We start from the raw sequence: 17431 nt of genomic DNA, 5'->3' as shown, positions 1-17431 counted from the left end.
GCAGCCTCGAGCCTGTCTGCTTCAGAGCTCAACGGCTGCTCTCAGTCTTTTTACAGTGTGGAGGGACTCCGCTCATGCGTGATGTGACTCGAGCAGCTGTGGGACTAGTCGCTCCGAGACGCCTCTAGTGTGGCAGCGGATGCGGAGTTTTGCGTGTCTGGCAGCGGGATCGATGCACCAGCAATTAGTCAGCTCCAATTAGTGCTCATTAACAGCCAGCCAGACAGTTGACGAGCTGCTGCCTTCTCCCCGGACATCAGCAGCTGGGATGTGTGAGTAGATCCCGCCAGGCTCACAGCACCCAGAGGTGTCTCCAAACATGGACAGGATAGGGGTGTCATTCCTGGACCCTTTGGATGACTACGAGTTAATCCACCGGATTGGGTGCGGCACCTATGGAGATGTGTTCAAGGTGAGTGTTCCTCGTGTTTCCACCGCAGCACAGACACACATCAGGACACACACACACACACACACACACACACACACACACACACACACACACACACACACACTGCAGGCTCTTTACTTCCTGTCATCAAGGTGAAACTGTGTGTGAGGAAGTCTCTTAAATATACCAAATAAAGTGCTGCATGAAATATCAACTAATGAATGATAATTATTGCCTCTCCGTCCTGCAGGTCACACAGTCAGTTTGTTTAATGCTTGGGGAATATTTTTATAAAGGAGAAGGGTCCAAAACAGTGTGTGTGTGTGTGTGTGTGTGTGTGTGTGTGTGTGGGCATTATGTCATATTCGAGCCTTTAGAGCCTTTCCAACCCTTCCAGATAGACCGTCCCCTGAAGACAGACAGTGTTTTACAAAGCACAGCAGCAGCCTGTTGCATTGGTTGTGCCACAGGTTTATGTTGTTTTCATAAGGAAGACATTATAGAAATGGAATCAGTGGTGGAGAAAGTATTCAAGTCCCTTTCAGTAAAAGTACTAATACCACACTGTAAAATGATTCTACTCAATACAGTAAAAGTCCTGCATTCAAAACTGAAGTAAAAGTACAAACGTATCAGCATCAAAATGTACTTAAATAATTAAAAGTAAAAGTAGTCGTTATGCAGAATGGCCCAGCTCCAAATATAGTATTAGATTATTATTATGGATGCATTTATGTCAGCAGCGTTTCGATTTCCTCAGGTAGGGCTCATTTTAACTACTGTATATACTATTATGAGGTTTAATTTTTTATGTTAAATCTAAAGCTGTCAGCTAAATGTAGTGGAGCTAAAAGTTCAATATTTACCTTTGAAATATAGTGGAGTAGAAGTATGAAGTTACATAAAATGGAAATACTCGAGTACCTCAAAATTGAACTTAAGTACATTACTTGACTATACGAACTTAGTAACATTCCACTGAAACCCCTCAATCTCTATCACAATGGTATTTTATGTTGAAATATTGATACATGCATATCATAATATTTCTAATCATGTGGAATGTCGACACCTGCGACAGTTAGTTCATTATTTGACTGACGGATAATTAAACTCAAAAATGTTTGATAATTCTCTATCACATCAATGGTTTGACAAAGTGAAGGCATCACCAAGTGCTTCTTAATATTAATCAGTTAACTAAGAAAATAAATGGGTGGATGGGTGGATGGTGAAGGAAATAATAAATCAAGCATAGATTGATTTGTTAGATATAACACACTCTAAAAAAATGACACTGGCTCAACTTAAAAAATTGCTGTAACAATTTGCATTTATCTTTTTAAGTAAGTCCAACTAAGACATTATTGAGTATTTCCCATGAGACTTTTATAGCTGGACTAACTCAATTAGTCAAGTACAACCAACATGATTTGTTTTGTCCTTTACAAGCTTCATAATGAGTTGAACCAACTCAATTTTAGATCAATGTTTTAGTGTTAATAAGTGGTCAAATTACTCTATAGAAGTTGCTATAACTCCTTTATTTTACTTTCTTTCTACTCAGCAAAGTCCATGCAAATTGTTACCTCAATTTTATTGAGTATAAGTAACTTATTTCACTTAAGTCAGATATATTGTAATACAATATTAAGTTGCATTACCTTAATACTTTTCCTTGTTAAGTGAAGGCAGAAATGCTTATCCAAAATCAATATATTTCTGAGTTAAGACATCTTTCTTCATTTTTTATTTTGATCAACTTCTTGAAATAAGTTATCAACTTAATAAAACAATGGGCATGTAACAAATTGTATTTTTTTTAAGTCATACTAACTAACCTCCTGGATCTTTTCTTAGAGTGCATTACGGTTGACAGCGTATATGTAATGACGAGGGTTGTCACGATACTAAAATTTTCAACTCGATACCGATACTCACTAAAATATTCAATACTCGATACCATTTTCGATACCACAAGGATAAAAACAAAGACCAACATTTAACAGAAATATTTTTATTAAAAAGAAAATTGCAAAACATGTAAAAATGAACAGAACCACAGGTTAAATATTTATAATAAAAACAGTTGTGCAAAAAGAAACTGCAACTATGATAATAAGCTTCAGGTCTGAGATAAATGTGCAATAAATAAATAAATACAATAAACAATAACAAATAAGAACAATATTTTGGGCTGTGTGTGTTGCTGTTTGGTTGCTGTTTGCTGTCGACTTTTCTCTGCTTCATTCGGGACTTCAAGAGAGAAAATAACACTTTTCAGTCACCAACATTTATGTAAACTTATTAACGCTATGCTTCTGTATACTGACTGTGTATACTGTGGGTATCGATACTTTTGAAAATGAGTATCGTATCCAGATACAACATTTTAGTATCGATACTTTTTTGAATATCGATACTTTTGACAACCCTAGTAATGACAGTATATATATTCAGTTGAAAAGCGGCTTATGTCTGTGTTCACATCACGGTTAGAGTGAGGATGCAAACATCCTGTGCTGTTAACCCGCCCCGGTGCCGTGTGCATCCTGCACAAGCAACACAAGAATTTGCATTGTTTCTTTTTTTAACACTGCAGACCTGAAACATGGAGGACTTGTGCTGGATGAACAACTCTTTACAGATTCAACCTGTTTGGGAGCCTTTTCTTCTCTCTTCACTTTACTTTCAGTGGTTTGTTCACGACAGACGTGTCAAACTGTTCACGTAATGTTCTGTGCTGAAGTCAATCAGTGCAGCAGCAGCTCCGGAAGCTGCTCGGCCCACATACGGAGGGGTGACAAGTGAGGTCAAAACGGTCCCAGAGTGCCCTGTATTTGTTACGTTCTCCACTCCACGGGTTTCTGTCTGAAAGTGACCAAACGTTGGCTGCTCTGTTGTCTTTGGATAAGTTGTGTTTGACACATTTAATTTTTTAATTTGTGTTCCGTCAGTTGTTTATCTGCTAAATTCAAATTTCTTGGTAGGAAAGAATGGTGGGTGGTGTATGGAGTTAGAGAGAAGTGACCAGACCTCTGTAGTAGGGCTGGGCGATACAGACCAAAAGTCGTATCCTGATATATTTAGGCTGAATATCAATATACGATATATATCCTGATATTTTTATCACAAAGTGAGAGCAAATGTTCAGTCAAAGTCAAATATGAAATGTCACAAATAGTTTTATTGAAACGGTTTTTTTAAGTAAATATAAATACTGTATAACAACAGGAGAACCTTTTTAAAAAAAAATCAAAGCTCCATAAAGTGCACATTTAAATAAAAAACATATCTTGAATAAAAATAGCCTATGAAATAAAATAGGCCAATCTTTGTCTGAAATAAATATATTTATAAGAGAAAAGAATAACGAACATTACAAAATAATTAATATGACAAACTCTCGATATATCGCCCAGCCCTACTCTGTAGCTCCTCTAGTAAAATCCTTGTAATTGAACTAGTAGAACTAAACTAAACTAGTAGTTTCACTACATTTTGCAGTAGCTTGCTGGTAGTTCAACTGCATTTATAGTTGTGTAGTGATACAAGTATGTAAATTACTTTTTTTGCCCATATTTGTGTGCAGTTTAACTACTGAGACTACAAACTGAGGCTGTGGCTCAGTTGGTAGAGCGGTTGCCTACTGATCAGAAGGCGGTATGAATGTGTGTGTGAACGAATGAGTGTAGTGTAAAGCACTTTGGATAAAAGCGCTATATAAGTGCACTCCATTTACAAACTATAAATTGGGCCATAAAAGGAAAGGAATGTTTTTTTTATTTTTATTATTGTTGTACTATTGCTTTTCTACTATATTTGATCCCCCTTTGGCAGCCCACAGCCTTTTTTTTCATCCTGGCTGTTGTGAAGGCGTGCCTAGGCGCTGACATCCGTCACACAGCTACAACCACACACCTGACCTGAACTTTGTGTAACACACACATACACACACACACACACACACACACACAAAGATTGTGAATGCGTCCCATGCCATAGGTAAAGAAAATATCAATATATTAGGGCTGCACGATTATGGCCAAAATGATAATCACGATTATTTTGATCAATATTGTAATCACGATTATTGATCACGATTATTCATCATGTTAGGGAAGACATCTGTATTTTTATTGCACTACTTTTAAACAAACAATAGGAACAGTTTTTAGTGTCAGGTGCTTGTTGTAAACAAACAGAGATCGCTAAGTGAACACCTCCTGCAGCAGCAGCACATACACACCGTACTGCTACAGAGCTAACTGTTAGCCTGTTAGCAATTTGCAGACTGGACGCAAAGGCGTTAACATCCCCTCCGGCTCTGCAGCTGGGAGAGACTGCTGCAGGAGGACTGCTGCAGGAGGACTGTGCTGCTTCTTACTCTTCTTAATGAGCCACCGGCCCCCGCAGAGGGGACTCGTTAGAGTCGAGTCTCCAAAAGTCTCCAATAACACCAGAAAAAGTCGCTGGATTTGTTGCCAGTCGCTTTTTTGAAAAATCGCTAAGGAAAAGTAGCTAAGTTGGCAACACTGCTTTGCCGGCTTTTACAAATGGCGCGTGTTGTTGTGGCGTCCAGTACTGTCACATCCTGCTTAGCGTTCTATCCAATCAGCAACCAGGCTTTTTTCAGGGGAGAAAAACGGCCCCGCCCCCTGGTGGTTGGTGGACTACTGGTGTAGAAAGTGCTTGATTAGATATGCAGGAGAGCTGCATTTTAAAATGGAAATATCGCAGACGATCAGGTTAATTTAATCGTGGCGGCCAAAATCGTGATCACAATTAAAATTCAATGAATTGTGCAGCCCTACAATATATAATCCATTTCAGCATCTGTCGTCAAGTACGATGAGTCACATTCCTTTTCCTGCTGCTCTACTGATAATAAGCCTTCTGAACTTGAACACTGGCAGTTATTTTGTAGTATGATCTTTGAGGTATATGTACATTGTCAATTTGATAATTTTTTGCTTAGTAATTTGAACTACTTGTTCTAAGTAGCTTTAGTTAACCAAACTAGATTTATCCCTCAGGTTGCTTTAACTTCTTATAGTGTGAAGTCATTGAAAGCAGACCAAAGTAGCTTCCCCAACACTAGCATGATGCATTCAAATCTCAGGCTAGAGTGCCAGTGGTTGAATTGCATTGTGGGTAATGTATTTCCCGGGTTTTGACAGGTAAGATAAATGCATGGAACAAAGAGAATACCATTTTTGGGGCTCTGAAGATTCTGTGAGCTTAGACATCGGGGAGGAGATTGGCCCGGTGGAATGCACTTTTCATCATCCTGTCTTCTAAAACTTCCTCTAGTTTCTTCCTTGCTGACAGTCACGTCCCCTCCGGATGCTTCTCTGTCATCCATGGACCAGAGGAGCTCCATTTCTTGCTTTTGAGACAAAAACGAATATTGATTTGGATGTTGATTACCATGGTCCAAGGTTTTGCAAGGTTTTTTGTTAAAAAACTGTCCATTGTGAGTCTGACAGTGTTACAGGTAGTGGTCGACTGATACTGGTTTTTTTTAAGGCCGATACCGATTATTTTGACCGATCAGTCTTAACTGATCCCAGATATGTGCTGCCGATTTTTTTGGGCTGTTTCTTGAAGCCGATTTTGCCTTTTCTTCGACTGATGCCGATACAAGTAAAAAATGCAAATATCAGTCGACCTCTTTACAGAAGTTTAATAATTCATTGTGGAGTACTCTTTTAAAGCCACATTGATTATCTTTTGGCCACTTCACTGCATATTGCTGCCATTTGCGCATGCAATACTTTCTCTCCCCTCCTTTGATCTCTGTGTTCACAAGGCTTTGGACCCACACATGGTGCAGAGCAAAGAGACAATAAAACATTGATCCATATCATCACCTTTAAGAGGCGTCTTTATTTTGAAATTCCCACAGCATGTCTGTCACCATTTCAATCCAAGCACACCTCCTTCTTAACACTCTTCAGTCCAGCAAAACTTGTTTATTTTCTACAAATATTAACTGCTGTCTTTTCATAAAGGGTTGTCTGAAAAAATGTGCTCGCAGATAGGGATGGGTGATACGGACCAAAACTCCTATCCCGATATATGAAGTGAGAGCAAATGTTCAGTTAATGCCAAATATGATATATCACAAGTAGTTTTATTGAAACTGTTTATTTAAGTGAACATAAATATTGTATAACAGGAGAAACTTTTTTTGTTTTAAATCAAAGCTTCATAAAGTGCACATTTAAATAAAAAAAATATATCTTAAATAAAAATAGCAGCTTTAAATGAACATTCAGCAGCAGTACATTCTCCACTAAGAACACTATTTGATATTTATGTGATTGTCAGCTCTTTAGACAATGACAGACTGCAGAATAAAATGGTTATACATTCTGATATGAGCAATAGTAAGATGACTGTCCTGAAGCATTGTTTCATTACTGTAACATGTGGACATTCTGCAGCCTGTGTGTCTGCTGTGAATGGGAACAGTACTACATACAGTGACAGACAATAGTACATTATCACTCCCACTGCTGCTGTTCGTGGGTTTGGTGGATCTGTAACTGCAGCAGTCAAGGGTGAAACCCCTGGACATGTGACTGAGTGGGCTTCCAATGGACTCTCATTACACTGCTATTATTCAGAGGAAACTCTGTGTGTGTGTGTGTGTGTGTGTGTGTGTGTGTGTGTGTGTGTGTGTGTGTGTGTGACCTTTTTATTAATCTTGATCTATGTCCTCCTGTGGCTCCAACTGGCCACAGCCAGTCCAGATGGAGAGCATTTCTCCCCTGAAGTGGTCTCTAACTTCAGTGTGGTCAAGTGGATTCTTTTTTTCTACACAGCACTGTAAGCTGGCATTTTAGCTTGGAAAGTATTCTGAAATTCCAGGCATTCAACACAAAATTGGCATGAACTTTTTTGCCCTGGGTTTTACTGTAAGTGTGGATTTCGAGATCTGGGGCAGTTTTTTTCCTTGCAGAAAACAAGTCTATTTGTTCTCTCTACAAGGGTCTTTTACACTGAACTTTAGCCTGGGGCTAACAGTTATCACACTGGCACAATTCTGGCACATTCCAACGTTGGCTAACCCTGACAATAGCCTAGGGCTAGCTGACCCTGCTTTGAGCATGTTTAGCCTCAAGTATGCAAGTTAAAGATTTCTGAAAATCAACTAAACACGGGATAAAAGTTGCCAGAGTGTAATGGGGACGAGTAAGCAATGTCATTCTAGAATGTAAACATCAACCACGTGTTCCCTGGGCTTAGATTAAACCTGGGTTAACAATGTGAGTGGAAAGGGGCTAAGCTATCCCAGGCTTAACTCTTAGCCCAGGGCTAATGATGGCCCAGGGCTCAGGATAGGTGATGGGGTGCCCATGGCCATGGGTGGCCCAGGGCTAAGGATGGCCCAGGGCTAAGGATGGCCCAGGGCTAAAGATGGCCCAGGGCTAAGGATGGCCCAGGGCTAAGGATGGCCCAGGGCTAAAGATGGCCCAGGGCTAAAGATGGCCCAGGGCTAAGGATGGCCCAGGGCTAAAGATGGCCCAGGGCTAAAGATGGCCCAGGGTTAAGGATGGCCCAGGGCTAAAGATGGCCCAGGGCTAAAGATGGCCCAGGGTTAAAGATGGCCCAGGGTTAAGGATGGCCCAGGGCTAAAGATGGCCCAGGGCTAAGGATGGCCCAGGGCTAAAGATGGCCCAGGGCTAAAGATGGCCCAGGGTTAAGGATGGCCCAGGGCTAAAGATGGCCCGGGGCTAAAGATGGCCCAGGGCTAAGGGTGCCCCAGGGCTATGGGTGGCTGGGTGCTAAGGATGACCCAGGGCTAAGGATGGGTGATGGGTGGCCCAGTGCAAAGGGTGCCCGGGGCTAAGAAGATAGAATGTGATCTCCTCATTAATTGTTGTTGAATCTTAACTTAGCAGTTATAAAGTAACCTTTGTTCAGTGTTTCTGATGGACCTTTCCTGTTTATTATCACATTATGGTGTGTTAAAGGAACACTGCAGATAGACTGTAGCCTTCCCTCTGGCCTTATACTACACTGTTACTGCGTCACACATTTAGATTCCTCATTTCTATTTCATCTGTGAGACGTGAAAGCTGAGCATAATGAGCAGCTCATATCACATTGTGGAGGTTAATTACAAAGTCAGGATTATAAAACAATGTCAAAAAATCTGGTGAGTCTGTGCACTGCATTATCATACATCTGCTCAGACACAGTTCATACTGCAGGAGTGTTGCACATTTTGTGCTAAAGAAGTTAACTTTTTTTTAGAGAGAAGTACTGGTGCTCAGGAGGTTGAAAATATTCTATTGAAATATTCTAAACATGTCCATTACAGTACTACTTTATCCCAAATATGTAAGCTAAAGTGCACAATGAGGTGTACAGATGTAAAAGAATGTTGGAAAAGGCAGATTTCAACCAACTTCCAATATTTTCAGAACATGTCTGCGTGCATTATCATGACCATAACAGGACCACATAACAAGGGTCCACAGTGCATGTCAAAACCAAAACCAAAATTTTTCAAAACCTGTGTTTATGGCCATATCACCTGTGTAACCTATAGCCAGACACATAGGTGCTGGGTGGCTTGATGCACTGTTGTTTGCCAAGAAATAGTTGCTTTAAATGGGGAACTACCTTGTAACATTAGCAAGGGTCTGTAGTCCTGTCTAATGAGTCCTGGCTAAAAAAACTGATAACGTGGCTTCTGTTTAGCTCGCAGTTGGTTGAACTCATTGTAAAATTAGCCTCACATCTGCTACTGTGGTCCAGCATGAAGCATGAGAATCATTCTCTCCTGTAGTTTAGTGATTTAGAACAATCGTTAAACTGTTGACCAGAACTATGTTAGATGTGTCCTAATAAATGACTTTAAAAGGAGGGAAGTAGAACATCAGTTGAACATTTACATTAGTTAAAAGTGCAACATTTAGCTAATGTAAATGTTCTACTGATGTCATGATTTACAGCATATTGAATGGATTATTTCACAACAAATGCCACTATGCTGCCCCTGTCAAAGTGTACAGAGAGATGGTTCCTGCTTCTTACACCTATCCTTTGACATGGATATTTGCACTTTGTCCTATATGTTTATATGCATTCTATAATAACTGTACTTATGTTGTCATAAAACAATACACACTAGAAAATTGACAGTGTAGTCAATACTAGCATCTTGACTGGTAAAAATCACACAACAGTAATAAAAGAAATGCTCATAGCGGGAATAAACTTCTAACAATGATAGGTTGAAAAGAATATTATCAATTAATATTTAACTGTCCTTATAGTGCCTTGAAAAATATCTTGTTCTGTTCTGCTCCCCCATCTCATCAGATCCCCTTTTCACTGGGTTAACCACACTGTGAAAGCCCTTTTTGTCTTGTGATTTCAACAATAACTGGTTCCACTCATAGTGACATACTCAAAGATTATTCCTATACGTTCAGCTTTGCAGAATGTATAAGCATCTTTGTTCTCACTGTTTTGGTTTTATGTCTCGTATCTTTACTGTTTGTGTTCAGCTTCGGCAGACATCTATATTTCACTTCTGTTATCTTCACAGTTTCAAGTGATGTTCAGCTCAACATCACGTTTGGAGGCAATCTGACTTGACTTCAATAGGGAATGAAGCAGGTCTCATTATGAAGAAATTACAGTTCAGCCAAAGACTGTATATCACTTCTAGCCTGATCAAAGGACTGTGAGACTTCCGCTCCGCATTTGTATGTTACCGTTAAGTGCTGTTATTTCAGGCTTGCTATGTAAAAACCATCTCAGAGACGTTACTATCACTTTAGTCACAGGAAGTGCAGCGGTAGAACAGGAAAGAAAACAGGAAGTGAGTGCAGCCAAGCCACAGGTTATGTTGAGGCAAAGTGCTTGTCCCATTGGTGGCTGTCTGTATTTGTTGTGGATGTTCAGAGTGAAACACAGCCGGGATGACGTCAGTGCAGTCGCTAAATGGGATGACTGATGTTCCCAGGAAAAACTGAGGAAGCTGATAACACAGTATAGTTTCTTTAGAACAACATCCACCGTCACCTCTGATGTAGCATTGGGAACAGACTTGGGTCACACATTCCCCCTGACTGGGTGAACTGGTTGGCATTGCTACTGGGACACATTTTAATATTATTATTATATTCAACACTCTGGGGTTAAATGTATGTCAGCTTTACCTCAGCATTTACCTCTTTAGACACTGTCCAACTGTACAATACAGTTCCATCTCAGGTCATAGAAGTGGAGTCAATGTGAACTGTCTGCAACATTTAAGTGCTTCATGTTTTTCAGAATAATACATTATGCAGATAATATCCAACTGGGCACATTGTTGTATTGTTGATAGCTAAAGAAATAATAATTATGTCAGATGTCTTTATAGCCCCCCTGTATTTTAAACATTTTTCTCTTTTGCATCTCTTAGTTATTCAGTATGTTTACATGACACTTGAAAAAAAAACGAATTATTCACTTAATCTGACTATAACTGGACAACTGAAGTGCACGTAAACGTGTTAGTCTGACTGATGTCGGAGTTCTCCAACTCCCATTAGGACACCCAGATAATGTGATTGGAATAGGATTTTCACCAGCATGTATGACAAGACAACGCATGTGTTAGGGGTGCCGATTTCCTTAATTTTGCGGGATCGGCGATCAGCCGATTCCTTTACGTCAAACCGATCTTATCTACCTCGATAATAACCCCCCACCGGCGAAGCAGTGCTCCCAACTTTGTTGCTAAATTCAGCAACTTTTCAGACCCCCCCTTAGCAACTATTTTTCAAGAAAGCGACTGGAGACAAATCCAGCGACTCCTTCTTACCCTTCTTAACGAGCCGGAGTCCATTAGCTACAGTTAGCTCTGTAGCAGTACAGTGTGTATGTGCTGCTGCTACAGGAGGTGTTCACTTAGCGATCTCTGTTTGTTTACAACAAGCACCGGACACTCTGTGCACAGTTAGCGATGCTGGCCCATAGACTCCCGTGGAAAACCCTCTCCGTTTGTTTCTTCTTCTACAGTTTGGCATCTAGCCGCCACACTGTATCATCAAATGTTACGCTGCCCTCGTGTGGAAGGCACCAGTAATACAACTTTTTTTTCTTCCAGATATGATGAACTATTCGATTTTTTTAATGATTTGATGAGTATTTGAATATTCGAAAATCGATGCCCTCCCTAGTTGTCTGTATGTTGTACAGAACAAAAACCACTTTATGGTTGCAGTTCCTTTGTTAGTTTGTCCTGTAAATTGTTGCTATTTATTTTAAGTTCAATATTTTATTAACAACCTCAGACATTGTGATTTCCTTTATTTGTTAAAGAAAAATACTGCTGTGTTATTGTTTTTCAATAAAATAAGATTCAGACATTGAAGGTGTATGCTGTGAGTTATAAAAAAAATCTGTATCGGCCAAAATCGGAATCGGCAGGTCAGGCTTTTTAAAAATCGGTGATCGGCCAGAAAATTGCAATCGGTGCACCCCTAGCATGTGTGCAAGCTCCCATGCTCCAACCCGTCGCTGGCGTATGACCCCGGAACAAAAACATCTGAGGAAGCCAGTCTCATTAGTCAGTCACATTAGCAATACAAAATAGGCAATAGTCATACAGTTTTGCCTTTTAACACTTTTTGTAGCTTACTTGCATTTCACCATGAGTTCTAGATGCTTATCTGGTGTGACCCTAAAGTCTTATTATTCTTGAAAATTTGTATTACCCTTAATACATTTTCATATAATTTGATAAAAAGAGATTAATACACTTTTTAAATTAAAAAAACAAAACAAAAACATTTTACTTACTTTGAACATATTTGCTGAGAGAAAGCAGCCCGTTACATTTCTGGTTAGAACAAAAAAGTAATCTGAGTACTGTAACATGATACAGGAAAGCCTGATGGCCAGAAAATCTGCTGTGGACCTTCAGTAATCCTGGCTGATGACTTCCAGTGTGTTTGGTGATTCCCTGACCATTTCACCCTTTTATGAGAGTGTGTAGTAAGTGATACTGCCTTTACTTTTTGGCTCAGCTGTCTGGGCTAGCCAGAAGGAAAGAGCTCTGTGACAATACTATTTGTATTGATTCCTGTGCTGTGGAATCAATACAAGGGGAAAGCCAAGGTGAAACTGCAGACTGAAGATAATTAGGTCTTCATCATCAAAGTAGCATACTGAGCAGTTGGATAAATGCCCAGGTTTTCTTGACTTGATGGAGCAGGCAGGTGGCAAAGCTCCAACCGCAGCTTAATGTCTCTACTCTCTGTGTGTAGAAAATGTGTGTTATGGATCAGAAATATGTGTGCCACATCTGATTTTCAAGCCCCCATAACTGCAAAGAGAGTGTGCACTTTAAACGTCACATTAAACTAGCAGATCTAAGGAATCCATTGATGATATCCCACACATTTTGGGTAAAAACCACACCGTTTTTCCTATTATGGTCTGTTGTTTTTGAATATATTTCTGCATACTGGTGTCCCTGTGAATTGCATAATTGGATATGACTGGAAAGCTGGGACTCTTGTGAATTCACTGAGCCCAATTTTAGCATGTGTGATGATGTTTGTCCTCATAGTAACCATTTCATTGCAGTGAGACCATTTCTTGAAACTTGACCTCATTGTATGAAATGTGTTGATGATTATCAAAGCCTCATGAAACTGTACAACTACAAACTGAGACCTTGAGCATACAGAGGATGGATGGTTTACAGTTGACCCAAGAGAAGTGCTCACCATACAATTACCAAAAAATGCAATTGTTGCAGAAATTTCCAAAAAGCCAAAAGTTTCTGGAACTAAATCAAACCCTGGTTTTTGTCTATGGTGTTCCTCAAAGTCTTGATGTCTTGTGGTATTTTGAAAAATGTTTTGAGCATTTTTAGAAATTATTGAGTTAAAAAAAACCCGATAGAAAATTATAAAAAATATTAACCCAAAAATTGCTGCAACAATTTATGGAACATAATTGACCATTGGAATTGACTTTATATACTCATATCATAATGTTCTAAACCCATATAAACTTTAATCATTTTAGTTTATTTATTCATTGATTCACCAATACATTTTTATTACAGACTGGAACAACTTGACACACAGTGCTGAGCTGCATATGAAATTAAGCTTTAGATCCCCAACTTTCAGGTGATGTTCATCCCTCTATGTGGCTTCAACCGTTGACCTGCTATCTCCCCCTAAACATCCACTGTCCACAACCCCCATAAGTAATGTAACACATTTATGGATAGGAGGGCTTATGTGTGTAAGTGTGTGGTTGAAATAATTGGTATGTAAGATGTATGTATTTTGCACCATTTCTCCAAAAATAAAAGTGAAAAGAAGAGTAGTAGCTATCTTAAATTATCATCACAACATGCATCCCATATGAAAAGAAATCAGACATTTTGGCAACACTGGTTGACATGTAATGTGTCTTCCAATAGACTGCAGAGCCACAGCCGCCTGTTGTAATCATTACTACATATTGGTGTTTCGGTTCTTGTATTGTGTTATGTGTCATGTCCTCTGAGGTAAGGGAATGTTAAGTAATGAAAAGCCAGTTTGCATTGTTCTGCGAAACACAATATGCATGTCTGGGGCATAGAGCAACCTGATACCAGTTGTGTGAAGGTTCAACACACAGTCTTTCAAAACCACATTGGTGTTCTCTGCTACAGCAGGGGTAAACACATGAGGCATGGTACACTCTGCTCTGTTCACTATAGCTGTCATGAGCCAGGCAGCTAAAGTATTACCTCAACTGACCTAAGAAACTGCTGAATTCTAGAGAAATGATAAGTCATTATACATGGGGTAAAACATATTTTCCATGGACAAGTACCAATAGGAACACCATCTAGAGTCTCCAGCCAATTTATTATGTCCACCTGTTCAACTACCTGTTAATGCAAATATCTTATCAGCCAATCACATGGCAGCGTCTCAATGCATTTAGGCCTGTAGACAACGAGCATCAGAATGAGGACGAAAGGTGATTAAAGGGACTTTTAACGTGGCATAGTTGTTGGTCGTAGTATTTCACAAACTGCTGATCTGCCAAACATCTCTAGGGTTTACAGAGAATGGCCTGAACAAGAGAAACTATCCAGAGAGCCTTGATGCTTGTTGATGCCAGAGGTCAGAGGAGGATGGCCAGACTGGTTCAACAGGAACTCAAATAACCACTGGTTACAACCAAGGTCTGCACAAGACCATCTCTGAACACACAACACGTCCAACCTTAAAGCAGCAGAAGACCACACCGTCACTTTATTAGGTACAGCTGTTGGCAAATAAGGTGGCTGGTGAGTGTACACGAATAGCTTGCTTTAGGTGACACCTAACCACCATAGTGATGCTTCAGTCCAGCAATACAATTCGGCCCCATTTCCACCTGCAGTATTAACCATAGACTAAATAATAGTAGTATAAATAATGGACGTAGTGACCGTTTCGATAAGGGGAGCAGACCATATCTGGACTGTGAAGGAGTGAGAGGGATCTGATCACTGACTACAGCCTCTCTACACCTCAACCTGACTGACTCATGTTAGCATTAACTGGAGCGTTAACTGGGATGTTAGTTTTGGCTAGCAAAAAACAAAAACTAAATGTTCGTAACTGACCTCAGAAAACTAACATGTGTTAACTCCTTATCCATATAAAATAGAAGTACAGGGCATATATTAATGCAAGGGGTAGATGAGGTTTTTAAGGCTGTCTTACTTTATTCTTGCTCACATGCAGTGTAAGGAAGTGTGACATATACGTCGGGTTGGTCTGATAAGGGCTATGCTGCTGACGACTCACACTAACCCCTCACTCCAACACTCACACACCGCAATCCACACTGACCTTATATGATATTAAAGGTGGGCTGACTTGCAGGCACCCTGCTGGCCAGTGTGCAGGTGCTGTGTCGGTTTCCAGCACGCTGTCAGGAGCTGTGGTGCCCTTTATTTCACCAAAACTTGACTGAATCCTGGAATAGTGGACAGCACCGCCGGGTGGCTCTTTTTCTGTGTGAAGATTTATGATTAATCATGCACAAGCTGAAGGAGCTGACTGGATTGCATTTCACTGGAGTTTACCTTGTACAATTGATTGATTGAATGATTGGTGTATTTCTGGCTTATCCTACATCCTGTGTGACACTATGAAACCACAGTGTATAATGTACATTATTTAATTCATTGACTGTATACTTTCCCTCCCTTTCAGGCTCGCAACATCAAGACAGCTGAACTGGCAGCTATCAAGATTGTCAAGCTCGACCCTGGTATGTTATTCATAACTCAACATGCTCATAACTGCTTGTGTGAAAAAACAAACTCTGCCTTTGTCAGTGAAACAAAAGAGACAACTTAGAACAAGACAAGATTAGTGCTCTCCACTTGATTCCAGTCTGCTAGGCCCATGTGTGAATTGTTCTGTATTTGCTTAGATATATATTTTCTTCATTTTTATTATTTAAAAAAAAACATTTTTAGATTTGTAGTTGTTTTTTTATCATTCATTTTTAATATTATTTCCTGGACCTATTTTGCACAGTGTGGTAAACAGTGAACCTAAAAGAGTTTACTATTACACAATGCATTTATTTATATGTTTATTGTTATTATCCTTATTTTCATCTTTCTTTGAGCAGGACAGAAAGTATGCAACTTTCCCCAGTGTCAGACAGTGCCGTTTTAGAATGTCTTTCCAATAATTTTTTGAATATAAATATATATAAATATATATATATATGGATATATGGATGGATGGATATATAGATGGATGGATGGATGGATGGATGGATGGATGGATATATAGATGGATGGATATATGGATGGATGGATGGATGGATGGATATATAGATGGATGGATATATGGATGGATGGATGGATGGATGGATGGATGGATGGATATATGGATGGATGGATATATGGATGGATGGATGGCTGGATAGATAGATCACTGCACTACCACCAGACCTATTTACTAAACTGTGTGTTCAGGTGATGACATCACGTCCATCCAGCAGGAGATCACCATGATGAAGGAGTGCAAGCATAAAAACATTGTGGCCTACTTCGGCAGCTACCACAGGTGTGTGTTGTCAGCCTGTCCACTGCACATGTGTGGGATTCCTGGGATTGTTGGTGGACTGAAATATGTGGAATTTGACTTTTATTTTCCCCACACTGCTGCTGAATTCCTCTCCCACTCATCTAGGGCTCAGTTAGACTGTTGGCACTACAGCTCATGAATGATAGTCTATGTATTTATGGGAGTTTCAGAATATTAGGGAGTGTCTACTTGGGAGTGCTTCAGTGTTGTCTTTCACAGTCCCTGCTCATCTGGAGAATAAGCAGAGCTCATGTCAAACACAAACATAAAAGTTGTTTGTCTGTCCAGGAACACCAAGCTGTGGATCTGCATGGAGTACTGCGGTGGGGGGTCACTTCAGGACATGTACCACGGTATAAAAATATGCTGTATTAACATTTGAAGAAACAGTATAAATGTTGTTCTTTTGTTTCTGAAGACCTTTACATAATCCACAAGAACAGAGAAATATTAGCCTTCATACGTTCTCCGCAAGAACAGAGAAATGTGTTCTCTCTCCCAGGGCTGCAAGATCAGAATGATGTCATTTTGTTCCTGCAGCCCTGGGAGAGAGAACACATTTCTCTGTTCTTGACACATCATCTGGGCAGAACTTTGTTCTTGTGTGGTAACTATTGTTTGATTGGTCAGAAATCTGAATTTGAATGAGGCGTGTGCTTTAGTAGGAGGGCCCTATGAGGAGTTCTGCAGAGGAGTTTCTCGTGAAGTATGAAATGTCCTGGCCAGAAATTACTTTTTCTTGCCACCTCAAAATGACATCATTCTGTTTTCGAACCCTGGGAGAGAGAACAAATGTCCCTGTTCTTGCAGAGTACTCTTAGCCTTTACCCAGAGCAAGGTGAAAAAGATCCATATCAGGTTCACATGTGTTTTACTCATCCAAAAGATGTATAGACATGTTTAGCGGCAACAAAGC

The 17431-nt window shown here is 39.9% G+C and overlaps 1 protein-coding gene across 1 annotated transcript in view; it reads left to right on the top strand.

The window, feature by feature from the left end:
* map4k2 (mitogen-activated protein kinase kinase kinase kinase 2) overlaps nucleotides 1-17431 on the top strand; it is a 57925-nt gene continuing 40494 nt past the window's right edge. Inside the window, exons 1-4 of the mRNA XM_059354857.1 lie at nucleotides 1-412; nucleotides 15625-15682; nucleotides 16404-16494; nucleotides 16804-16868. Coding sequence (XP_059210840.1) covers nucleotides 320-412; nucleotides 15625-15682; nucleotides 16404-16494; nucleotides 16804-16868 — 307 coding nt within the window. The 5' untranslated portion in view covers nucleotides 1-319. The remainder of the gene's footprint in view (nucleotides 413-15624; nucleotides 15683-16403; nucleotides 16495-16803; nucleotides 16869-17431) is intronic.

This window comes from Centropristis striata, chromosome 17 (genome assembly GCF_030273125.1).
Source record: "Centropristis striata isolate RG_2023a ecotype Rhode Island chromosome 17, C.striata_1.0, whole genome shotgun sequence".
Taxonomy (NCBI): domain Eukaryota; kingdom Metazoa; phylum Chordata; class Actinopteri; order Perciformes; family Serranidae; genus Centropristis; species Centropristis striata.
Note: the sequence above shows the minus strand (reverse complement) of the source record. Positions and strands in the feature narration are given on the sequence as shown.